Source organism: Andrena cerasifolii, chromosome 1 (genome assembly GCF_050908995.1).
Source record: "Andrena cerasifolii isolate SP2316 chromosome 1, iyAndCera1_principal, whole genome shotgun sequence".
Lineage (NCBI taxonomy): Eukaryota > Metazoa > Arthropoda > Insecta > Hymenoptera > Andrenidae > Andrena > Andrena cerasifolii.
In genome coordinates this window covers 22511749-22538840 of record NC_135118.1, presented here as the reverse complement: position 1 = coordinate 22538840, position 27092 = coordinate 22511749, and the positions used below count along the sequence as shown (strand labels likewise).

Below are 27092 nucleotides of genomic sequence, written 5' to 3'. Positions count from 1 at the left end.
TCGTTGTAGTCCGCCGGTGTCAGGCCCTCCAGCATCAGCGGTATGATGACGCTACGCCACTTGGCGAACGGTAGCTCCCGTGATTCTGGCTTCACTTCTCAGGATACATTGTATACGCAACCAATTTCCGAGCATCAGGTAAGGTTGTGCTAGACATTAGTTGCCTGCTATAGCATTTCACGTATTTCTTTTTTCACTTTCGATGCTAAATAGAAGTTTTACACACCCTCCCCATACGAATGTCTCTGTTATGTTGCTGAAGTTGAATTGTGTTGTCGTAGGTAACAAATGTGTCTTCTAACACTAATCAAAATACTGGTAGTACTACAACAAGACCTGTAACCACTGCTACTTGGCCTGACTTACAGGAAACATCAGTTCAGTACGATAGGCAAAATCAGAATACGATCAGTGAACGGCCGCATACGATCTCTTCTGGTAAGTGGATTACTGTTTCAGATCTATATCCAAGGACATTATAATTAAGTTTCTTTAACATCATATTACCGATTACTGTTGTAGCGTACGAGAAAGGCCATCAGAGACCAGCACTCAGCGTCTACACATTCCAAGCTCCGGACAATAGCGGCTGTTGTCACAGTCAACCGGCTTCTCCAGTTTCTTCCTCCTCTTCATGTTCTTCCTCGAATCAAGCATCCAGAGTACAATTGCGTAGAAATAATGGTAGTAATCGTCCCCCTATACCGAACAGATGTTCCAGTTTAGAACGACCGTCAGTTCCAGTGAAGAACGAACCTCCTGGGAGTCCGCGAGGCAAGCCCAAATTACCACTTCCAGCGCATCTAGCAAAAGGTATCTATCCTTTCTTTCTATTAATTATTATACTGCTTAAAGCGTATTATGTACAATTATTATTGTATGATACAGAATTAGCAACTCATCAGCTTCAGCAGCCCATGTACGTGAACATGCACGAATTAGCAAATCTAGCTGCGAGCCGTGCTCAAGAGATGCAATTACCGTTACCTCCGCCTCCCGCGTCATTAACAGCGCCAGGGACAGAGAAGGTATGCAATCGAGACACCATACGTTGTATTAAATTTCACAGCCACGGATATTTACGTTGATGTGTGATATTGTAGATTGAAGGTGCAGAAAAAGATGGCGGGAGCCAAACGTCAGAGTCTAGCGTGGAGTCTAGCAGCGGCTACGGCAGTCAAACTACTATACCGCATTCTCATTCGCTCCAGAATCAAAATGAGAATGCCTGGAATGTACCTGGTGCTGCGTCTACATTAACCGTTCGCAGAGGATCGATGCAACAAGCGAGCAAGCCTCATCCGCCAGCAAGGCGCACGTCTACTATCATAACTGCCACGTTCAGTAATCCTTCGTCTGGCTCTAACGACGAGCGTACCGATAATACTTGCGACGAGGCCGAAAACCTTCCTCCGCCGCCGGCGTTTTTGTTAGAAGGCTCTTCGCCCACAGCCAGCCCTACTCCTCAGCGGTAGGGGATAATTCTTTTTACTCCTCCTGAAACGAAAAATCCCCCTCAAATGACACGTAGACTATTTGCTTAATGCAATATATATTTCGTATTGCAGATCTGTCTCCGTGTCAGAAACAGTAAGGACCCTTACAGAATTACGTCACACCCCTGCTAGCCCTTCCCTGTTACGGAAGGCTACGGGACAGACGCAATCGCATAACAACTCGTCTGGTACGTTACAGCATAATGCCGTGTTACAAGTAACTCGATCGTCCGTCGAACGTTCGTGCGCAGCGATCCGTTCGGTTTCCCAAGAATGTGGATCGGGCACCACGCAATTGACCACGATCAACACGAATGTAAATATACAAGGTCAAGGTCCAGGGGGGGTGGGTCAAAGCTTTATGGCGGTTTTGAGTGCTAAGCTTATTAGCAGTACAGGTAACAGTGCCGCGAGCAGTAACGCCAGTAGCAGTCCCAAACCCGCAAGAAAGCACTCCGCTGAGCAGCAGATAAATAATTCCAAATCGTCGTCCGGCTTTCTCGAAACTTTGAATGCTAAGCTGGCTCAACAACAGCAGAATCTGCAAGGGAATAATGTATCGAGTAAATCGGCGAGCGTGAGGCGTATTATGGGCAACCGTGTGCCCATTATGGATCCTGTCCAGGTCAGGGACTCTCTCATGGATCAGATACGGAGAGGTACCTCTTTAAGAAAAACCACTGGATCCATTAACGATCGTTCGGCACCTAAAATCTATTGAGTACTGAAATACTAATGTTCACGTAAGTTCCTCCTATTATCTCTGATGCATTTGCATTGTATTAACGACTGTCACGAAAATCGCAGCGCTCGTTGTCGAGTCCAATGGACGTGTTTAACGTCGCTAATAAATAAAACGTGGCGTTTGTCACGCAGTGGCTGTACATGTGCATTTATCAGCGTAAATTCGGTGATAATTTTGAAATCGGTATAGACTGACTTCTTTACACTGAAGTGCATTAATGTCGAAATAAAAGAGCAAAGCGAATTGTTTTACACGGACCCGTTGAATACCGTTATTAATTTCATTAAAATTGCGTAGGAAAGGCAAGCTCTATATTAAATCCATCCTTGATATATATATACTTTAGTATGTATTATTATATATAAATTAAATTGCAGCGAAGATAAAAAACGACTTACCTTGATTATTATTCGACTAGAGTCTGATCTTATTACATTGTAGTATTTGATAATAAAACATATTAATAAGATTCAAGTAATATATATATTTATAAAGATGTAATAAAGTAGCATATATTAATATATATATTATTTCTCGACTCTACTTGGTTCGAGTTGATGTTGGATACTACTAATGCCCGATACTTGCCAGTATTGCCGGGAACCTGACTGATTTAATTACTATTTTAGTAAACACGTTAATACTTTATATTTTAATGATAATAATTAAAAAAAAGATACAAAATCCGCGTATAATTTAATATAGAGCTCATGTCTTAATGTATCGTTGCTTTACTTATAGTCATTAATTTTTCCTGTGTTACCTGTCTTTCATTTTCTTATGAAGCGCACAAGCAGAACTGTCCTTTACTTCGTACAGCTTTAAGTTCTTATCATCTACTGATATCGCGTGTCCCTTGGGAACACTTTCTCATAGTTTGGTATTTGTCCGACAAATGATGTTATTTATACTTGATGCGACAAAATTAAACACGAATAATCTGAGTATTATTGCCCAGGTAGAACGAGTAATTTTAGAATTAGTTTTTATATTGGTCCGATCAATTCCATTCGTATTGCGTGGCTTCAAAGTTTAACTAATATCAATGTGATGCTGCATTATTTATTACAGTATCACGGTTTTATTAATATTTTCTTTTCTCAATAACAATTTACGAGTTAATTTTATTATATTGAATGTTTCGCATTGGACCAGTATGTTTTATAGATTAATTTTATGCCTGAAACTAGAAAACACATCTGTGGTTATTAATACCATGGACTTGCATTTAGAATATTTTGTGGTCCAAGGTTTATCTTGCGAACACATTGATACTACATATCAGAATACTTGTATCGCAGTCTTTTGTTTTTTATATTAGTATAGTACTACGTGCGACGTTGTTTTGTAATATTATTATACTGGGTAGAAGGAATGTGATGAACCGATAAGGATGCATTCTCGAAAGTTTTTATACTATAGTAAGTCCATTTGACCTACAATAGTTACTTGTTTTTAGTATATTTTTCCGAAGGGTGTATACTAACAAGATTTGATAAAAAGAAGAACGGTGGGTGATAGCTTTGATCAGTTCCCTTGGGTGGCCAGTTGTTTCCATCCCAACTATAGCGCATTAAAGACTCTACAACGAATGGTGAGAAACACGTATGGCGATTTGCTTACCACTTGAGTGCATCTGAAGAAAGTTCATTATATTTTTCCCACCCGAAATGTTAGGTATATTGTTACGGTATCTTGAAGCGTGTGCATTTACTACTTCTCAAGCATCTACTGCCAATCACTGTACGACCATTGCTCTGACGATATTGGGCCAACATGTTGCCTGAATGAGTAACAGTACTTTCTGTTCTGCCTGGGCCACGCTGTTCCAATATTCGGTAAATGTTAACCATCGTGTGTGTGTGGTCTCGGACCGGCGAAAAATTGATAGTACGTTACGATACGATAACTCCAGTGAATACACTTGATCGCATATTAAACGAATCTAGGCGACTAACGAATCCTAACGTAACAAAGTATTAGTAATCGTATTCGCTCCCCCGGTTCTCTTTAAGTTAATCGGATTCCGATAGAATTCCACTATATCTATGTATACCCCGTATTATTTATTCGTGCGGATGATGCATTGCAACTTTATGATCGAGTATCTTTAAGCAGAGAGGAAATACCTGTTACTATTATACCTGAAGTATCTCGAGCGGCGCCGACTAAACTGAAAAATGCTACTGCCAATTCGTAAACGTTCGTACGTTCCTCTTTTCATTCCCGATGCAGCTAGGTCTCGCGTTTACTTTAGCAGAGCGTCGTAACGAGTAGCTTCTAACGAACAATAACGAATAGTTCATTATTTATTTCGAGCGAGCATTTTACCTGTTTACAACGTGATTAAATATAGTAATATTTCCGGAGACGATGGATGACGACGACGATACGGTTTGGTATTTAATGCTGAGGACACACGTTGGTGTTCGTAGTAGATAGCAAGAGTAATCAAAAAATTAATCACGAACATTATCCAACACCGCTCCGCGCAGAGTCACGAAGACGATAACGAAATTTAGATCAGCATTAAATGGCAAACACTTAGTGTGTAACAATAATTGAAGAAGGAAGCAACCGTAATAGTAAATGAATAACCATAAATCCACTGTAATAAAATAATATTTAATGGTAGTACAGTTCGACAAAAAAAAAGGTGATTGTTAATTTGTAATAATTATTTCAGTAGCGGTCAGACACGAAGATAATAAATAAAAGTGCGACAAAAAAGGAAACAATATATATCCGCTTTCTTGCGTATTGTTGTTCACTTTGTCGATAGAATTATAGATGAAAGTGAGCTGGCCGATTTGTTGCGTCGAAGACGGATAATTCTTTATTTACAATTTTAGTAAAAAAAAGAAAAGAAAGAAAACAGAATATAGAGGAAATAGATAGAGAAAGAGAGCAGATCATTCCCTGGCAACAATTTATATTTGCGACGAGGGTGACAACTTCTTCTTTGTTTACGTTCTCATGTGCGTGCCGCGCGATAGCTTACCCTTACTATTAATTATATAATTGATAGACATACTTGTAGATAAAACGAAGAAACAATGAAAATTATGTATATACCCTGCGCGAAGTTTACGAATAGCGTATCTTTATGATTGAGGTTTACACAGGAGCGAGGCCAATTTTCCAATGCAGCTTCCGGAAGTGGGATTAATTATCTCGATCGCTCGCTACACCGGGATTTCCAGTGAGCTAGAGATTGGTGTTCCATCGAATGTTTCTCGCGTGCTGAATGTTTTAAAGGGATTCGGTATGTTCAACCGCCAGCCGGCGGGTCCACGTAATCGGACTGATTCTTCTGCTGATTTGAGCACAGGGGCCGTGCATCCGTCACTTTGAATGGCTCGCCGCTGATTGACGGCAATCCGTATATGTAAAACGACTCGTTGAGCATCTGCTTGTGATCTCCGGATGCTAGGAAGTCGTCGTCCTTGTTTAGTATCAACGCTAAACTTCCAGCTGCAAGAGGATATTTTTTTATAAGAGAAAGAGAGAGAGAGAGAGAGAGAGAGAATGGAAACGGAATATTGTAAAACGGTGTACGTGTTATTTGTATCGGTATGATGGATGGTTTATTATCGATGTAGTGTCGTAACATACTGTACGGGTATAAGTACGTACGAGAATCTAGCGGGGTACAGAAGCAATTCGGATTCAAGGTGAACTCGAACTTCGTGGCACGAAGGCGTCGGACATCACGTGATGGATGCAGATCCAGCAACAGCCGCGCTTTACGCAGCCGTCTGATCGCCACTTTGACCGCGCTCCTCGCCGAGCAATAAACATTGCTGATATCCGATGGCAGCTCGTCGACGCATATAGGGCAGAACTGTTTCACTCTCGTTGGCGCTAAATTAAAACGAAACAAAAAAAAAAAATGTAATTGTGAACATACTGATTGTAACGTGTAACTGTTGTGTAGGTTGTAAAATACATTCACTTACACGATACGTGCGACACGTCCGCGTCGCTCTTTATTCGGCCATCAGACTCCTCCTGGAAGCAGCACGGTTTCGATAAGCTCGCGAACGCTTTGAGTTTTAATTCGTTTGATTTGTAATTGTTAATTCATCTGCAGAGTAAGGTCATCCCTTGATCGCAAAATGATAAAGTACTTTTAAGCTTTCTGCTCTGGGATGATGAATTTGCATGACTTAGCTTGCTGCATAATTTCAGAGACTTTGTATGCTACAAGTTTAGTTATATTGTTACTACTACCCCTGATAGCCAGATCTGGGCAGCAGAATCTGGCATCAGAACTGTAGTCGTCTGTGTCCGCAGATGGCTGGGTTCTGAGGCGCAGAGCCTGATGTCAGATCGGCAGCAGATTCTCCTGTCTGCTACGGTTCTGACGTCAGACTCTGCGCTCTCATGTCAGAGCCAGACCCTGCTACCAATCTGATGTCAGACTGGAGACAGATGGTTATCAGGGACAGTAAACTCTCGGTATCAGCTCGCGCTCGGGGCTGGTGGCGAGCGCTTAACGCATAGCGTCGATGACTCCGTGCCGCCGATGGCCCGAGTGAAAGATGAAGCGAGACAAAGTATCATGCTTTCCCTCTTTCGTAGCTGACGGTAAAGCCGGGGATCCACTTGGAAGCTATGCTATGCTAAGCTATGCTTAAGGTAGGCTTAAGCTAAGAATCCACCTAGAAGTTAAGCTATGTTATGCGATGCTATGCTATGCCATGCTAAGTTTAAAAAAATAGCTTTAATACATTCTTATGGGACCGTTTCCACCAAAAGCTAAGCTAAAACATAGCATAGCTGAGCTAAGCTTCCAGGTGGATTCCCGGCTTTAACGTCGACACTCGAATTTTCTCACTCTCGACCGAAGGATTCCAAGAAGTGATGAGGATAGCGACGAACGCTTAACGCATAGGTGAGATGAGCTCATAGCGAGAGTTTACTGTACTGTCACCATTGCTATAGTAGAACACGGTACTTTGGAACTAGGAACGTTGTCGAGACAATAAAATTGAGGTGTGTACTACGATATGAACTTCGATATTATTCTATATTTCCAAACGCAACGAAAATATTGGAATACGTCGAAGGTGCGCATGATAAATTGTATACGCTACAGGTACCTGTGAAATATTTTCGTTTTCCATCCTAGGCGTTGGCGCCAGATCGGAAAGACCATTGGTACCCACAGGAGCTTCCGTTTTGTAATCGAACGCGGTGGGATTCACATAAACCAGCATGGGTCCTTCGATTCCTTGTGGAGTTTCCATTTCATGATTGATAACGACGAAGGAGGGGTTCGGCGGAAACTCTGCGTCATCTGTTTCATTTGTTAGCACCGCAGACGGATTGTCCGCGTTGCCTGAAGTTCCCACGTCAGAATCGGAGTTATCGAAATGAGATTTGCGACAAGTGTCTGGCTCATCGGGCGTCAGACCGCTCCCAGATTCTACCTGCGGGGCTAATGAAACTTGTCACATTTAAATACACACACGAGAACTGCGAAAAGACACTAATTCATTGCTCCAAATAATTAGACGATCATTAGGTCTGTACGATTTAAAAGAATCGAGGAAACGAGTACTCTACTCGAAGCAACTAGTAGGGTAAACGCACCAGTAAATGAACACTCAAGGCTAACGAACGAACACTTTTATAAAATTATGTTTGCAGCGCGATTGATTCCACGTGCTGCAAAAATTGTTTGAATATGAAGCAAGAAATCAAAAGAAGTTTCTAATTAATTAGTTGCTTATTTTAATAACTTATTTTACTCATTTTAATATAAAATGTCCATTCACTGGTACGTGTTCATTTATTGGTACATCCACCCCATTTCTGTTTGTCGAGTCATCAGGTTGATTCTAGAAAGTAGGGTGGACAATATATTCCTTTTAAGGAAGGAGTTAGAGGAAAATAGCGCATAGTTGGATGGCGCAACGTTTTCCCCTAACAAATTTTCTGCGTTTGCTCAGAAGAGATTTACAACCCATCACAATTTAAAACGTCGTTTTATTGGGCAATAAAGTGACTCGAGTAGCGATGATCCTCTAATTGAACAGTCCATGTAGAAAACACTGTTCGTGCCAAGATTAAAAAAAACTTTATGAGAAAATGTTCTACTTGCCAATGGTAATACTATAGTATAGATTTATAGAATTCGATTTTTGGCACTGACAGTGTTTTCTACAAGGACTCTTCAACTACTTGCAGCAATGGAATCTCAATTCTCGAAACGGACCTTGAGATCGTTTCTAAAATTCCAATACCAAAATTGTGTAATTAATAATCATTTCTTACTCACTGTTAGAATTATCAGAGGCAATGCCGTTGCCGTTAGTCGTAGTTATGGAACCCGAATCGTCTTCGTTGATCTTCGGGTTCGAGTTGTCCACCAAAGGCACATTATCAACTTTAGGCTGCACCCCAACGATAGATGCCTCTTCGATTATATCCATTTGCTTCTCCCTTTTGTTAGCCACGTTTTCCGTGAATTTGTTCACTAAACTCGGCCCCTTTAAGGATGTAGATTTCCCATTCTCCTCGTCGATCTGATTCTTCAATTTCTCGTTGACGCCTCCACTTTCATTCACCATGTCTTTGGCCGATTTCTCCATCGGTCGGTTGCTATCCGACCTCGCTTCCAGAACAGATAACTCATCGCCCGGCAGGCTTTTCGAGACCATATTATTTATCTTCACTTCTGGTAATAACTGCGGGGGCGGTTGCTCCTCGGTGGGATCTGCGCTGCTACAAGTCGGGGCGAAATTGTAGCTCTGAAAGTTTTCCAATCGTTAGCATTATCGTTACATATCCTCAGTACCTGTACCCCCGAATCAGATCGCTCCGATTTACCTTAGATATCGTGAGTTCTTGCTGATAGTAATCGTAAAGCTTCACGTTCGCCGGCTCGAGGCGATCGACCACGTTCTTCCGCACCACAGTGAACGAAATGCATGTTACTTCGTTGGTCAGCTTGTCGAAATAAATGGTAACGACATCGTGGTCCTCCTCGAAACGCTTCACTCCTGTAATTCAAGCGTTCGCGTTAATTACGGTTATTGCTCCGTTGAATTTCGATGTTGTTCCTTTGCGGTTGTACACCCGGTCCTAAAGTGTATAAGATAAAAGTAGCATGTGGCGCACCCAGAGGGGTAGGAGGCTGGCACCCTCCAGGGAAGGGGCGTTGTAAGAAGATAAGGAAACTGAATTTTATTCTTTAAATAAACTTTTATAGTCGCTTAATGAATTTTATCGAGTTTGCATTACAAATATTTTCACCCGTTCGACTCGGCTCCCCCCAAGATTAAATCCTGAGTGCGCCATTGCGTGTAGTAATTCCAACCGCGAAGGATCGTCATAGCGTGCAGAAAATCAATGGATTTACTTGTCGACGGTTTTCTCAATAACGCGTGCAGGCTTGCTCTGTCCGGCACGTAGCCGCTTATCATTCCTACTTCGAGTAAAGCCATGTTACTTTCTTCGTCTGCCATCTTATATCGGGCACAAATTGTAATTTCCTGCATCGAGCATTCATTCGCGAAGGGCAGCGATTTCGCGTGCACCGCGAAATTGAATGCATCTGAGCCAGTAACGTACGCCACGTTGTACTTCATGTTAGTCTAAGTTTGGAAAGCAACACAATTTTGAATCATGAATACTTGAGGATCAATTTCTGTGGCTTACAAGGGAAGCTAAGCCGAAAATCCAAGAAATTATGAAACTGGGATGTGTAAAGAATATGGAGATATGTATTTCGCAATTTTTTTTTGCTGCCCAAATTCACCCCAAGTGGGTGAAATTGACCCTGGATATCCGGCTATTTTCCGATTTTGTGTTATAATTCACGAACTGTAAGAATTGTAAACTACCAAATGGTAGTTCCTAATTAAAAGAAGCAACTTTTGTTTGAAAAGTTTTTGTCTATATTTTCCAGTTCGCGAGTTATAACGCAACATCGAGAAATAACCGAATTTTCAGGGGTCAATTTCACCCCCTCAGAGTGAATTTAGGCAGAAAAGAGTTGCGTAATGTATATCTATATATTCTCTACGTACCTATCCCCAAAGTTTCATAAGTTTTTGAATTTCCGTGCTGGGGATCATCCCCTGTTAGTGCAGAAATATCGTATGTCCGCTTTTTGTGAAATTTGAATTTTAATATGCAACAAATAGTTCTCTGCTATTTCTTTACAGTTACTATACTTCATAAATTTGCCAAAAATAATATTTTTCTTCGTTGTATGTCCCTGATTCTTATGTAAGATTGCATGTTTAAACCTGTGTTTCTCGAAAACGCTAAAAAAGGACATACAATTATTATTATTATTATTTATGCACTAAGCCATCGATTTATTCTATTTTCCACCTATCCAGTGGCGGATTTAAGAAGAAAGGCCCAGGTGGCAACCGTCCTTGGCCCATTTTGTCAGGAAGATGGATAAGTAGTTTATTAAAAACGGGCCAAGTGTAGCATAAAAATATGTAGTGTTAAATACCTATACCTAAGTAATCATAATTTTTTTTTGGGAGATGGGGCCCCAGGGGTGCGAGCAGGGGCCCAGGCGGCAGCTGCTCCTCAGCCGCCCTGTTAAATCCACCACTGCACCTATCCACTGTGCACCAATACTCTGTATCACAAATGGCAGAGGTAATCAGCTTACCTGCACCATGACGCAGCCCTCGCCCTCGGCGAAGATCTCGACCATGGTCGGTAGAACGGGTAGACGGATCTGCGTGAGGACCATACGATTGTCATTGTGCATCCTGAAGGCATGGTCCACCTCCACGGAGACTACGAGGACCGATAAGTCGGCATTGTTGCCGTTCATGGCGGCGGCGTACTTGGTGAGGGCCTCCAGGCCGAGAACCGTATCCTGGGTGGATATGAATCCACCCTCGGCGTTCCTTTGCTTCGACAGCCAGCGAACGGCCTTCAGAGCTTGGACCATGTTCCCGCCGCCTCCTAGCTTCACTAGCGTTAGAATAGCGTACGCTGTAATTTCGATGCTCAAACTCAACGAGGGCTTAGCTTTGTCCTCCCACCAAAGTAGATCCTAAGATGTAAATCGTGCGTGAGTAATGGGATCCTCGCGTCATAGAAGCAAGAATTGTTCGTTTCGTCGGAAGGAGCTGATCAGTCTTCTTAGGTCGAAGAAAGATCGAGTTTCCTGATACTTTTACCAACCGTCACCATTTTCGAGTACTAAGCTTAAGGTAATGTAACGAAAAGACTGGAGAAATTCGATCGCCTGGATTCCTCCGTCTCTACTCTGTATATTTATGAATGTTTTAAAACGTGGCTTATTCCTTCGTACATTCTGATGCGTGGCAAGCTCAATGAGCGATTTCATGCTGGAATTGGCGTTCGGGTGCTCCAACAGGGCTAATGCATACGTGAAGAGGGCCATGGTGTAGGAGCCGTCGTCGTTGCTAGCCATTCCGTTCTCCAGACACTGGGAGGCATTTTTCACGAGAGATGACGGCAAAGGGACCTTCGACTCGATCAGAGAGATGAGAATGTACGCTGTTAATGCCGATGAACTGTCGTCTTCTTGGAGGCCTCCCTGCAACGCAAATAGGCATCCAATTATTGTCTTCGCATCATTTCTATTCGAAAGTCTTGGAAATCTATTTAATACCGTCGCTACTTAACACTAGACCTACCAAGGGGGTCAAAATGTCACAAATGTTCTGTCATTTCTTCTAATTAGTTTACTTTTATTGAAATATATAAATGATTAATTCTGTAAAATAATTTTCTTCTTTGCTTGCTGTTCTCTATAACAGTTAGATGTAGTATACCTAAGTACAAAAAGTGAGTAACGAAAATATTCGGACACTTTTTAAAATCGCATAACTTTTTTAAAATTGGTCCAAACGACATGAGTTTTTTTGAGAAGCTAGAAGGATTAGTTTGCTAAGTGATGTGTTCCGTCGTTTTGAAAAAAAAATGCAATTGGTCGGAATAGCAAAAAAATTAGTAAAGGTCGAAAATCGCTGATTTCGGGAATTTCGCGATTTTCGAAATTATTCTGCGATCTTTAAAATTTATAGCTCAGAGCAACGTTAACCGATTTTGATGGAAATTTAGGCATGTATATAACGTACTTCAATCTACAAACGGTTTCTTTTTAATTTTCATTACAGGCTCACAAAAAAAATTTAAAAACGACCTTTACTATTTTTCTTTTTTTTAATACTCCGACCAATTGCAATTTTTTTTCTTCAAAACGACGAATCACGTCAGTTGGCAAACTAATCCTTCTAGCTTTTAAAAAAAACTCAAGTCCTTAGGATTAATTTTAAAAAAGTTATGCGATTTTAAAAAGTGTCCGAATATTTTCGTTACTCACTGTATACCGAGATGGGCCATTTTGACCCCTCACGGAACGCAGGTAAACATTTGATTTCAGAAGCTTCTCATAATATTTCCGTATACTTCAAACACTTTTACGATCTGTATCTGTAAACTAAATACATTTCAGTACACACGCGTTGCTCAAAAAATGCAAAACAATACTCGTTTGTTATGTTTGCCTTTACTTCTTTCATGTCTTTCGCTTGTTCATAATAAAAAAAAATCTGAAGAATTGAAATTCAGGGATCTATTTCCTATTGTGATCTGTAAAAAAAAACTTACCCAAAAAATTACCTAGGAATTACGGAAAGACATTCACGAAGTGTGAAATTACTGGAAAAAATAAATAATTTAGACGAAAATTGTTCTAACACCGACTGGGATGAAAGTGAGTCATCAGATTGTGAAAAAGAATATCCACAATCAGACAGCGGAAGCAAAAGTGAATCATCAGATACTGACAGTGAAGATGAAAGATTTCATTGTTTACATAAAAAAAGAGAAAAGTATGCAAGTTAAATAAAGCAGAGAAATATATAAACATGCATGTCTTTTCTTAGATGACTTAAGGCAGGCTCTCGCTACGCCTTGCCTCGCCTCGGATCATTTTATTCTTCCTATGCTTTTCTTATGTAGTTTGACAATTTGACTCCCACTGCGCCTCGCCTCAGCGCGATTCCGAGCCGCGGATTCTTCCTCGAGAATATTTTGAGGAAGGCGTAGTGTGCGCCTATTGAATTGACAACTGCACAGGAAGATGTCCTCTGAGGAACTGACCAAACACACGAACCGAGGCAAGCTCAGTTAACTTCAGGTACGGAAAAACCGAGGTGACGCGAGCCTAAATGTGAGTGCGGAAAGAAGTTGCGCCGAGGGGAGGCGAGGCGTAGTGAGAGCCTACCTTCACCCTTATAAAAAACAAATCATTTTGGCCCCTTCGATAGAAGTAGGTACGTACACGTCAATCGTCAGCAGTTCTAAGTAATGTTAATCAGGCAAACCTTCATGTTCTTGTGGAAAACTCTGCCAACCACAGGGAAGCAGCCATTCTTCAGCTGTTTCTTCACGATCCATTCAGCGGACATTATAAGATCACGCTCGTCGATATGGATCAGGCTTTGAGCTTGAGCAAACGATTTCAATACGAAGGCAGTCAACCATATAGAGCTTTCATCCTCCGAATCATTAGTCCCGAACGCTGAATAGGAGCCATCCGGGTGCCTGTAATTCAGCTCCCTCTGATATCCTTTGTTCAACATTAAGAGGTGATAAGATAATCGAAGCTGTCCAATGTTAAAAGCGGTTTGATTTCTTGATACCTTTGGAGGCTTTACTAGATTGCCCGATTAGGGACATACCTTTCTCTATGTTCTTGATCGCCCTCGCTTTAAGCGCGAGGTTCTCGATCCCAACGGCGTCCAAGTACCGTATCACGTGGATGTTCGGAACGAGCAGCACCATGTTTTGTTCGCCGCAGCCCACAGGTAGCTGCACGAGCTTGTCCAAATTCTCGTGGGCCGGGCCTAAAATGTCCCCTACCAGATTCACGTACGCCCTGCCGCTGTCCGGCACCACGTTCTCCGGCAATATTAAATCCCACACGATCGCCGAATCGTCGCTGAAGTCCTTCGGGCAAATGAACGCCGACTTCGTTACCTCCACGGGGAATCCTTCTGGTAGAACGAGAATCGGTTTCACGATAACGTCCCTTAAAAAGTGAACATCGACAATCTATAATTGGTGGCGGTCACCTAACGAGCGTTATGGACAGTTATTAGCTGGCGGTCGAGCAGAGTTTTAACGATCTTGCAGGCAGCCTTTCAAGATCTCGGCGCAGGGATTGATCGGGCGCTATGTCTGGCTTAAGAGGGTACCTACCCTCATGACGTAGAAAAAGAATCGATTCTTTGGGAATTTATTTCAGAAATTACATGCATATTTTTATGCAATGGTTTTTGTATTCAGATGAGGGGCACTTTAACAGGTTACTATATTATGCTTTGGTATAAAAATATTTAGTTACTGCAAAATTACAACTAATTTCCTGGAAGCTGTTTTCAGACCGGTGACAACGATTTCTTCAAAACCGCTTCACCAATCTTTCTGAAAGTTTGTACGTTTCTTCTAGACATTCAAATCTAGTCTGTAATCGAAGCACTTGTTTTTCCAATGCATAGTTTTTATTTTATGCAGGGAAAAATCAGTGTTTTTTTCTACGCAAGTCGATCATTTCACTTTAAACATCTGGCAGTTTCTCCCAGATTAATATTTTATAAAACGGAACCATTAAAGACTAGATAAACTATTGGACCAACTAAATCTTCTTCGTTTCTTTATTTCAGATAACCCAGTTCCGAATAATGTTGGTCACCGCAAAACGTGTTTCTAAAAACAGCTTCCGGGAAATCAGTTGTAATTGCGCAATAACTAAATATTTTTATACCAACGCATAATATAATAACCTGTTAAAGTGTCCCTCATCTGAATACAAAAACCATTGCATAAAAATATGCATGTACTTTCTGAAATAAATTCCCAAAGAATCGATTCTTTTTCTACACCTTGACGATAGGTGACCCCTTAATGGAATATGGGAGGATCGTTCCAAGCGAATTAGCCCCAATTACCGTGTAAATATCAGGGTGTCCGGGCCACAAAAGCCGGCGTAATCGGGATCTATGGAAGCGGACACTGTTATGTTCACTTCCCCGATAACCCGCGGCCTGAGGATGTATTCGTGAACGACGCTTGCCCTTGGTTCCACGCAGAACGAAGCCGAAGGGTGTGACAAATGTAAATCGAATCCTGGGGCGTCGACTAACTTGATCTTCACCTGCGGATCAATGAGATTTATGGTAATAGGACATCGATCCTTCCCTGTGGTAGTTTGTAGATTTATGCGTCTACAGTTAACTTATATGTCTTACAGGCAAACTGTGCTGCATGTAATTGAAGAGGGAGACCTTCATCCGCAACATCTCCCCGCGCTTCACGCTGTACGGTAGGCTGTAGTCGAGGAAGAACGGTTGGAACGCTGTTATGGTGGTCGGCGGAGCCATTCCGAGGCCGTGGATCGGTGAAATGCACGTTGTGTAGCCAACCCAATCGGTGATGGTGTGCGGAAGCGTGCGTTTTATCGTCACTTTCCCTTCTTTCCTATGAGAGACATTTCAGTATGCAATTACTCCACACGCGTATGAAGTGAATTTTAATAGCACCGACTGGGGTCACGAAGTTCCGGCGAAAAGGGTGTAAACTCTGCGATACGGCAGGGAAATTTTGAAAATTTGTATATTTTAAAGGCGTTGGAAGGACGAAAAACATAGGGGGAAAGTTATTTCAAATTTCAAGTGTCTTTAGTTTCTCAAAAATGTAATTTTTGTCTACTAGGGCAATTCATGGTCTTTAATTATTTTTTGACGCCTCCACTTCAACGAATCCCCAGTGGTATTTGGAATCATTAATTACAGAATTAAAAATACATTTCTGCGGTTTAAGACATTCTTAATATAATGCACAAAGTCCCATTAAAATATCTGTGGTAATTTTCCTTTAATTAATTCCTAGAGATCACCTATTTTTATAGGCTCCGGATCGGAGCGTCATAAATTTAATCGGCAAGGATCGCGATCACATTGCTTGTTGTGTATCTTCGATATTGCGCCATTGATAATGCATGTGCTATTTGAAAGAACTCACCCAGTAGGCACTAATTCCCACAACCATGTTTCAGGGAAGTAGGAGCGAATGGCGGCTGTCTGATCAGGTAGCTCGTCAACGTATCCCGCTTCCAATGCCATCGCGGGTTGCGCGCTCGCGAAGTTTGTCAATGGGAAAGCCAGAGGTTGTATTTCAGAGTGAATCGAAAAAGTGTCTGCTCTAGCATCTTTAAAACCAAAGTAGGGTTTGATATTTTCTGTGTTTCATCTTAACTTTTGCGAGTGGTGTAATACGCTTTCAAGTGCCTACAAATGATCGTACAGAGTTGAGGTGATACCAGGATTGTAATAAGGAGACAATGGGCAAAGGGGGAGAAAGTAATTTCTTTTCCGGCTCTCTGCTGCCTTGTCGGATAAGATGGGAAAGTAGAAACGGTCAGTGTATAGTCAGACGCTGGGGCAACACCTCGCGCAGTGGATGGGTTTCACGTTACACTTTCAATATTATATTCTATATTATGTTATTTTGGGTGCATAACACCAGTTAATAATATACTTTAATATTAAACAAATTATTCATTTGGTTACCCGTTTTACACATTCTTTAAGGTCGCGTCCGCTTCATTATAGTAGCTATAAAATAAATTAGTAAATACTTACCTTCACCCGCGGCCTGCATACGCGAAATGTCTCTCATCTTAAACCGTAACACGGTCGCAATCGGACAGGGTCGTGTTTCTAACACCAAATCGCTCATTACGATCACTCCAAAATCCTACGAGATAGAAAGATTATTAAATGAACAACATTCGATGAAAATGCTTAGAGACAGACCGGCTGGATAGTCAGCTTAACCGACTAGTGCATCACTAAAAATGATCAAATTACTTTATCTGCAACGCCAGTAAAGTAGAACGCATTCACTGTTGCAAACGACTGTCTTACTTTTCCTTAACAATTCAGAAAGCTAAGATAAATGTCCACGACGAAAGAAACGCTGTCTTTATCAAACGTGTAATTTATCTAGTACGCTGAAACTTTATTCTTGTTAAGTACCGTGGGTTCTTCCGGACCTCAGGGTGTCAGCAGTATTTATTGAAGGTTCAACGAATGAATATACCTTATAAAGATAGCAATGGAACTGTTCATTATGGAAACTAGGCAGGAAAATCGCTCGAAGATCCAAGTATTTTTGCGAATTAATTACAAGGAGTTGAATACAAATTGTAACTAGTACTTTTAGGCAATGTTTATTACTACTGTTAAAAAAAATTGATAATATTTACATATATATATGACGGCGGTACAGCCGACCTGATGTGTACGCATTTTTCTGCGGATTTGCTCTGATTGCAGAGAAACGGAAGTTCGGATCGATTTGAAATTTTTATAACACGTTCAAATTATATTCCTTTCTGCCTTGAACCTCAACATTAAAGCGTAAAAACTCTAGTTTCTGAGATACAAAAAGAAACAGCTATACGCGCACCCCGAGAATCGACATTTATCGTACAAATCGCCTTCTCCTAGTCGCTATTTTAATAATTTTGTTTCTATTCTTTTCTCAACCGCAATATCTTTATTTTTAAGCTGGATATCGGGGCAAAACCAAAGACACTTTTTTTTTAATCCACTGCATAATCAACCTCGTGTGGCGCCACTTGTAAGATAGTTATGTAGGCAAAAAAAATATATTTTTACTCTACGTGACAGTAATAAACATTGTGCAAAAGGAAAAATCTGTGGCTGCTTCCACCTGCTTGTAATTAATTCGCAAAGAATACTTGATTTTCGAGCGATTTGACTGTCCAGTTCCCTTAAACCATGTCAGTGCCATCGTAACGTTAGAAGCTTCCACGAACCCCAAAGATTTCTCAAATCCTCGCAACAGCATCGATGAGCTTGTCGAAAGGCAAAAAGCCAATATCCGCGCGAAGGATACTTACATCAAAAGCTTGTACAGCATCGACATAAGTGGAGGCTTTAACCCCTCCGTTGTACACCACGTGCCTCCTTCGTCTCCGCAAGTTCAAGAAGGGATTCCAGAATGGGTTCGGGAGATGGTCCATCTCCTCGCCTGCGTTATTCGGCGGCAGCGCTGTTACACGATCGAAGCGCAAGGTTTAATTAACGTCACACCTCCACGCTTGATAGTCACATCGACAGTCGAGAACGTACGTTCGCAATGTACCCAGGACTGCGTGGTGCGTGCCTTCGGTGTAGGATGGAACCTTTTCAGTTGCCGGAACGTTCGGTCAGCATCGACGAGGTTGGATTTCGATCCAGCCACGAAGAGCGTGGACTTGTCGACGGCCGAGACACCGCAGAAGGACCACGGCGCAGCCTCCACGTGATACTGAGTAGCTGACCCTGGCGTCTGGACGTCCGTGTGCCACGCACTCTTCACCTTGTTCTCGAAGCAGTGGCCAACCTCGATCGTGTACGTGGTTGCGACCACCTCGCCGTCGGGCCGCACGTAATAGAGCAGCAGCTCCGAGACTGGAGCCATGCTTGGTGTAATCTTAACGCTCAACGGGAACCTAAGGCCACGACGAATGATTAGCATGCATTTCAACGCAGACGGGGAGCACGCGTTATACCTAGCTGCGCGTTAATCTCACAGACAACAGCAGAGAAATGGAATGGAACGAGTGTGATTTATAATACGAACCTATGTACAACAGAGTCGCGGTCGGTATTGTTCGGCGGAGACTCAACGACGCCTAGCAGATTACGGAACTCCGAGTAATTCAGCGTCGTGTCTCGGCTAGGCTTGTGCTTCACGTGCCCGTAGATCAGCAGATCTCCCTTCGAGTTGATAGAATAATGGAAGGAAATGGCCTCGTTGACGTTGCTGTTCGGAGGGATCGTGTACATCACGTTGAAAGAGTACTTTTCGCCACAAACGATGGGTTGGTACCCACGAGCCACCGCCAAGTAGCTGTCGGATGGCGAGAACCAAGGCTTCACGTCGTACAACGCTGAAGGCTGGTCCATCAACACCTAACGCAGTTCAGGGAAATAAAGTCTAGCGCGTCCGTATTGGGAAGCATCGTTAAATGTAAAGGTCTGAACACATTTATCAGTTCCGTGAAGGAACAGTGCTAGCCTGCCAATGGTAAGAAGAACTGAGCTGTCACGGAACTGATAAGTGTGGCTAGACCTTAAGGGGAGGTTCCGGTCTAGAGCCCCCAAAAATAGGTGATCTTTAGGAATTAATTAAAGGAAAACTACTGTATATAATTTAATGGGAGTTTTTGCATTGTATTAAGGATGTATTAAGTTATAGAAATATATTTTTTGTTTTATAATTAATCATTACAGACGGCACTCGGGAGTCGTTAAAGTCGAGGCGTCAAAAAATTCATCCAAATCGGTGGGACCTGTATCCCCAAAAGTTATTATCCGATCCGACTGAAACTTCTTTTATTTTGAAGAATATACTTCTGGCTAGGGGGGAAACCAGAAGAAAAATGCAAAAATGACATTTTTTAAGAAAATAACGGCACTTGAAGTTTGAAATCACTTTTCCCCTATATTTTTCGTCCTTTCAACGCCTTTGAAAATTATAAATTTTCAAATTTTGTTTTTTTTCTGGTTTCCCTCCTAGTCAGAAGTATATTCTTCAAAGTAAAAAAAGTTTCAGTCCAATCGGATAATAACTTTTGGAGATACAGGTCCCACCGTTTTGAGAACACTGTTTCATGCATTTGCCGCTACTCAAATGCCTATAACTTCGGGAATTTTACGAATTTCAACAAATGCTTTTAAACAAGTATTCCTAAAAGGTTTAACATTCGAAAACTGAAATAAAAAAAATCGACTTTTAGACCGGAACCTCCCCTTAATGATCTGCGCACACATATGTTCCATGTCAGTTTCATATCCGCCGTGCCAGTGGTAAGAAGAAGAGACCCTCTACGCCCCTCTTCTTCTTACCACTGGCACGACGGAACAGTACTGACACGAAACTGATATGTGTGCGCAGGCCTTTATAGTTACGCGAAACGCTTACCCTCCAGCGAATGTCAGGGGAATAGTACTTTGTTGGATAGTCGACGCCCGTGGCCAGGAATCTCAATAGGCTGACATTCTTATGCGACGGTGGAACTATGAAATCGATCAATCCATCGGCAGACGATCTAAAGTTGCGGCATTCCATCAGGACTAACGATATCACGTCTTTCCTGTCTTCCTTCAGGCAGACCTGAATCTTCTCGTTAGGTGCCGGGGTATTGTCTTGCCGTAAAACTCGCAACTGTTAGGTAAAAGTAAGGATGTAGGAGATAACGAGGCCAGTGGGGACGATCGCTGGAGATTCTGTTTAAAGAGTGTCTTCAGGATCGGACCGAAACGATTGAACACCTCGTAGCATTTACCTTTCCATGATAAGGCAAGCCCGGCTTGAAATATTTCGGCGTGTATTGCTCGAATTCCAACTTCAATGCCTGATGCATCACCATCGTCCAACTAATCGCGGTTTCCACCACGCCGGTCCCAGCCTCTGTGAAATTCGCAATGAGGACGATGTTGCTGGGGACCACCTTCCAATTCGCTAGACTAAGAACCACGCCAGAAAGTACGAATTCGGTGCATCCATCCGATGAGTTTAACTGAAAATTATTGCGCATTTCTTAAGCAATCTCGTCAATTTTTTATTGTAATAATTGAGCCAGATATGGGACATTGAAAAGAAAAGCAGATCGCTTACTTCCGTCTCGTAATTTATTTCTGGAAAATTGTATTTGCTCCTCCAACTTGCCGTTTCTGGGGTGGACTTCAGTAGTAGTGTACCTTTAACGGGTCTCCCGTAACTGTACCTGTCGTTTCGTTCGTTTATTGATTTCTAATAAAATATTGCACGGCGCAGTAATGTTTAAAAGCATAGCAGAACTCCACACGTGTGAATACGTTCGAAGACAAACGACTCTGGATAATCAAGAGTTCATTGACCCTCCTCTTTATTGTTATTAATAATAATTCTTGCTTAGTAAGAGCCTGAAGTTGTCGAGACTGAATTCGAAAAGTTCATCTATACAGGTACATACCGAAGTTCTACAATGCTGAAAGAATTTAATAGAAATGTGACGATACTTGGCGCAGATGTTCCACGTCACGTTTTCTGTGTCCGCCAGAATGTACCCCGGTGAATTTATCGTTAATTGAAATCTCGGTAGTACGTATTTTTTCACTTCAAAAATGGTCGTGTGAACCAGTTGAGGGTATAATTCCTCCTTTTCCACATGTATCATCCAAGTTCCCTGCCAAGCATAAATAAGTACGGTTTTATATTTGCGTGATGCGCGCACTGAGCATTTTGCCATTCGAACATAGCAACCCTTCAGTGGCGGACTGGCCAGGGTGCCAGCTTGCTCGATGGAATGGGCCCTCTTAATCATCAGGCAATATGTTACAAATGTTAATGACCTTTTAGTAGCTTGTAAATATAATAGAAGTTCCAATATTATTACTGTATGTAACTAAAATTTTCGCTGCATTACGTTGATACTTTATATTTAAGAATGCAATAAATAACTCTGAAAAAATAATTCTGATTATTTAAAATCTTATGAAAATTAAATTAAAGCCTTATAGTTGTGGGTAGACAACCTTTGTCTCTTTATATTTTAACACCCAGTCCGACACTGCAACCCCCGATCTACTTCCCTTTATCCGCGGCGATAATGTCGCTTTATTTAACAGCTTTGCTTTATATGGGGGTCGTCCTTAAATTATCTAAGGCGTTTTGGGGGAGAAGGTCTCGCGAATTTATAATATTAGAATTAGTAATATTTTTTAAATTTAATTTTCAATATGAGTAGCCTATAAACGATGTTTTATCGCACAGGTGAAAACGATTTAAATGAATTATATAAACCTTAAAAAAAAATTTAATAACTGACACAATGCAATGTAAAAAATATTACGTAAGGAAGGGGGCAGGGTGTTGAAATATGAAATCTTAAAAGTTCTTATACCGGGGGAGGGAGGGTATAAGAAATTGCCAAAGTTATCCTTACGTAATTTGAGAATGGATCTATTTTCTACGATACGCGCTTCGTGATAAATACAGTTTAAACATTTTACCGAGCGTGGTTCGGGGGACAGAGGAAACAGCAACTGCGCCATCCCATTTTCCGTGCTCACGTTCGTCCATTGCGCCACCCTTATCTCTGATGGATTTTCGATCCACACTTTGGGGATCTGCGTTGAAAAGATTACGCAGATTGAACATTTCACGATGGCTCTATTAAATCGAATGCATTTCGAGGCAACGTCAGATTTCACAATCGACGGATCGACTTACTGCTTTCAGCCACGGCTTCAAATCATGTTTCAATGTAAGGATCCTGATATTAACATCTTGACCTGGTTTGTATACCGGCTTATCCGTTTCCACGAAAGTGATCAAAGAATCCTGCTCGATAACAACTTCATCCACAGATTCAACCACGTAGTCAGGGTGGTTGTCGAATTTTATCTTCAGCCGAAGCCTCGCCTTCCTGTATTTCGTCGTTGGCACCATTAATTCCAAGCATGCTTCAATACCTGCCGAGGAACATTTATGTCAGCGTGCGCCATAAAAGAAATGTACCTACAAAACGGCAAGACGGTTTAAAGTGTGGTAGAATTATCGCAAGTTATTGTCTCGTTTGCATCTATTAAAATCCATTTTAACCGCACCAATACCTTTGTATTAGTACTTGACATCGAAATAGCAATCTTCCCTTTACATTGTGTTGACATAACTGCATTCACACAAAAGGATGCCCTTAATCGATAAATTGCTACCAAGAACGCTATCTAACTATGCGTCGATTTAGCTAATTGCTATTCCCGCAATTGCGTACGCGTTAGGTGAGCAAGGAGATTATGGTGTTGCCAAGTGTACTTTAGAACGCAGGGTGATGGTATTTCGGGAAAGAATGAAAGAGTGAAAATAGGATAATGCAATTGAGGAGCTTGCAGCAAGTGGGGTGCAGCTCCATTTGTGACAGCTTTATTTATTGCAAATAAATAAAAATAATAGTAATAGTAATAGTAATAGTAATAGTAATAGTAATAGTAATAGTAATAGTAATAGTAATAGTAATAGTAATAGTAAAATTAATTTTTATTTAATATTAGTAATTTATTTAATATTAGTAATTTATTTAATATTAGTAATTTATTTAATATTAGTAATATTAGTAATATTAGTAAATTAATTAATATTACTATTAATATTACTATTAATATTACTATTAATATTACTATTAATATTACTATTAATATTACCATTAATATTACTATTAATATTACCATTAATATTACCATTAATATTACTATTAATATTACTATTAATATAATTATTAGTATTTTTATTATAGAATATTTTTTCACCAAAACAGAAATAAAACCTTATCAACTCAATAACTACTACTTGTTGTGTAAAAATATATATTTTTCAATTAGTCTTCCCTATTTAATGCCAAGTCAGAGCAATAATTTGATAAACAGTTTTTTCTAATTTACTCGAATTTATTAAAGATGGAGCTGCACCCCTCGTGCCGCAAGGTCCTCAATTAGAGTCTTCTATAAGTTCCATTATACTTTGTAAAATCTGCACGGAAATCAGCGAAGACTTCCATCACTTTCTCCATCTTTTTCGTTAGACCAATATTTAATAAACACACTATCGTTTCTAGTTCAGATTGCGAATCGCGTTACATTCAGCGGTAAAATTTGAGTAAAACGGTCAGAGTAGTTCCGAGCCTCTGGTGCTCTGTTAGAAAAGATTCGTTAATAAATATTATTGCTCGTATCATCTTGAGATACACCAGCGACGTATCAGATATGTTTGTTCGTCGAAGTCGAGGACCTTGATCGAGTTAAACGGCCAATGTTCGTTGTTCACCCTGCGCATAACAATGTAATAGGGTTTCCCATGTATTCCAGCGATTGCTTATTTCCCCTTCGGAGAGGGAGTCGGCCAATTCAGTTCCCCCGCAGGAAGCGACGACAATTTCAATTTACGATTTGTTTAAAGAGCCCGACACGAGACGACAAGGCCGACGCGTCAGATGATAGGATACAAAAAAAAACAAAGAAGTCAGGAAAAATAAGATCTCTGTCATCCCACGCGAAGCTTTAACTCGAAATTAATATCTCCGGTGTGTCCAAGCGTTAAGCAATTATAAGCCAATTAAACGAAAGTGCATTTCACTCTAGTATATACGTGGTCTGCTATTAAAAGCAATATTCCCCCTTCATAGAATTTCCTTTCTTTCATTTACAAGTCGCTCACTTATCTGTAAACCTGCGAATCCACGATGAGATTCTACACGAGACAATTCCATCACCAGACAGAAATCTCAGCAACAACTAAATCTAAATAATGGAAATACTCGCGAGAGATGAAATTTGTCACAGGAGTCTAATCCCATGAAACTAATGGCAAAAGTAATTAAAAAAATAATTAAATAATTGTCCCGTGATATTAAACTCTCATGCGAGAGACAGTATTTTTGTCTGGCCGTGGATTTGCACCTTAACAGAAGCGGATCAAGCTCATTGATCACGCGTTTGAGGCAGCGCACAAGGCAGCACGAATTAATAGATGCCTTCCGATTGAAAACCATGCGCGTATTATGTGTGGAGGCTTCTTATCAAAGTGATACCGAATAGGCGCGACGAAAAGGACACATGTTCGCGGTGTATTATACATACAACCACATAATAAGAGGTCAAAGGTTCAGATTCAATCGTGAAGGATAGCGAAACATTTGGTTCTGTTGTAACACTCGGACTTCGTCGTTACGACAAGATTACAGCGTATAAACGTCGAGTGAAGTATATTTCCCAGCATGTCACATATGTCAGTGATACTTTTGCATCGATTCAAAGCCTCCGAAGCTTAATTTCCAATAAACAACCTGTCTAGCAATTGGGGGGGCTAACGAAGTAATAACTGAATTTCGCGATTCTTTTCTGATGACCGCCTCTGCGACATCCTCTTCTCGTAAACGATCTTTTGGGAAATGCCTGCTTAAGGATACGTTTACCTGTGTCCATTACCACGCTGGTGCTAGCCAGTGGTTGTTCATTCTTCGCCGACGTCGGGGGCAATAACTCCAGAAGGACAAGAGCCGGTGGTTGTAGGTTGTGCAAAGACAGGCATCCACGCTCGGTTTCGCCGGCTAAGAACTTATTCGGGGCCGTGAACACGTATCCCCTAAAAGTAAAGTAGTTAAAGCATAGTGCTCGGTGAAACGAATCATTTGCGCCGAACACTTTTGTGATCGATCGCCTAAGTAGTACTTCTTATTTCTCAGCTTATCGGAGTTGGGAAACTGTAGATGTGCTGCTACATAATTTATGTACTAGGATTTGGGAATACGTACAATTTTAAATTGGATTATTAATGATAAATAATAATCTGGGGCCTTTTAACTTAGTATGTTTCTGAGTTTGATATACCTGTATTGGCATGCCACTGTTTTCTTGTAAAATAAAATTGTACGTTTTAATGAGCTGAGAACGGCTGACATAGCACTCTCTTTCGTATTATAAACATTGCGAGAGATTGGAATAATATGTGTTTTTACAGGTCAAAATTAAAAGCCTTTAATCTGTCATCTTAGCGAGTAAGTTCAAGGAGAAAGGAATTCCAGGTGTAATTCTCCTTGACTACGCAAGAATTGAACTATTTTTTATTTCATTTTCATTTAAATACCGTCAAGGACCCAGTTCCTGATCAATTAAAAGTAACTACCGCGGATTTTTAAACGTGTAAAGGGAAAGCTTACCGAAATTTAAAAGATTGTTTGTCATTTCAGTAAATCTATGTTTTTCATTTGGTATTAAAGAAAGTGCACATATAATAATAATTATTTTATAATTTAACTTTGGAAGTGAAAAATGCAAAGGGAGCAGTTTCTGATCACCTAAACACATTCTACTGCGAGCTATCAAATTTTGCGTATAAATTTCAAAACACTTCATAATTATTTAGTAATTTGTTAGAATAAATTCGTATCATAATAAGCTTATTATTTGATATTTATATACTAAACCGACCAGAAAGTGGGCCCTTGACGGTATCTAACTCCCAGCGGTATACAAACAATAGCATTCGCGAACGTTGAACTGTTTCCTTTGCTGTGCGTCCCAAGTGTTTCTGAATCATTCAATTTTACACGTAGCTACGTGAATTTCTAAGAATTCTTCTTCTTGAACATTCAAGAATACAAGGCGAAATCTAATAGAATCTTTGCTGTATTATTCATTGGTCACGATTAAACTTTAAATACTACATCTGAGAATACCTAAAGATATTTCACCTAAAGCCGGCGATCCACCTGAAAGCTAAGCTATGCTGTGCTATGCCTAGCTGTGCTATAAAACATAAAAAAAAAACATAGCACAGCTTAGCTTAGCTTTTGATAGAAGCGGTTCCATAAAGATGTATCGAAGCTGATTTTTTAAAACTACACATAGCGTAGCTTAACTTTCAAGTGGATACCCGGCTTAAGTTCTCGTGCTAAACATTGTAACTATTTAATGCCGATTACCGATTAACAGCCGAAGGTGGTTTCGTGCTTCCGCACGACTGAAAGAACGCCACTGAACAAACAAGCAGCACCAAAAACACCAATCTATCCATTGCATATAGTCCCCGCATGCTCGCACTGTTCCCGATGCTCATTTTCGAAAAACTTCGCCCGCGAACATGCTTGAGAAACGGTTCGAACGCCAGCCCGAACTGCCGGTTGGACGCTGAATATCGTTTCCTGTGCAACAAACACGCGAAAAACGATGGAGAACGCGCCGATAAGCGTAACTGCGCTGCGCGCAGACTGAAAGCACGAT

General features: G+C 40.9%; 2 protein-coding genes across 5 annotated transcripts in view; one reads left to right on the top strand and one right to left on the bottom strand.

Moving 5' to 3' along the window:
• Positions 1-5287, top strand: part of LOC143370434 (uncharacterized) — an 8991-nt gene extending 3704 nt beyond the window's left edge. Inside the window, exons 8-13 of one of the 3 annotated variants that reach the window (XM_076815573.1) lie at positions 10-138; positions 369-438; positions 523-813; positions 889-1028; positions 1104-1471; positions 1569-5287. In XM_076815573.1, coding sequence (XP_076671688.1) covers positions 10-138; positions 369-438; positions 523-813; positions 889-1028; positions 1104-1471; positions 1569-2217 — 1647 coding nt within the window. In that variant the 3' untranslated portion in view covers positions 2218-5287. Of the gene's footprint in view, positions 1-9; positions 139-281; positions 439-522; positions 814-888; positions 1029-1103; positions 1472-1568 lie in introns of all 3 variants that reach the window. The other 2 variants (XM_076815564.1, XM_076815583.1) reach the window with 2 other exon arrangements.
• Positions 4846-27092, bottom strand: LOC143370408 (pregnancy zone protein). 2 transcript variants are annotated; one of them, XM_076815500.1, is made up of 26 exons: positions 26795-27092; positions 25286-25455; positions 22549-22790; positions 22329-22445; positions 21336-21502; positions 20953-21061; positions 20621-20854; positions 20257-20499; positions 18913-19244; positions 18420-18781; positions 18188-18339; positions 16898-17016; positions 16282-16461; positions 15510-15738; positions 15210-15415; positions 13941-14290; positions 13584-13828; positions 11540-11788; positions 10886-11278; positions 9611-9845; positions 9079-9251; positions 8528-8999; positions 7347-7684; positions 6201-6252; positions 5878-6105; positions 4846-5715 (listed from the first exon to the last, which is right to left on the bottom strand). In XM_076815500.1, exons 1-26 carry the CDS (start codon positions 26926-26928, stop codon positions 5513-5515), a joined length of 5934 nt encoding a protein of 1977 aa, XP_076671615.1. In that variant the 5' UTR covers positions 26929-27092; the 3' UTR covers positions 4846-5512. The 2 variants fall into 2 exon arrangements, with proteins under 2 accessions (XP_076671615.1, XP_076671606.1); XM_076815491.1 differs by having other exon boundaries at positions 16282-16468; positions 16902-17016.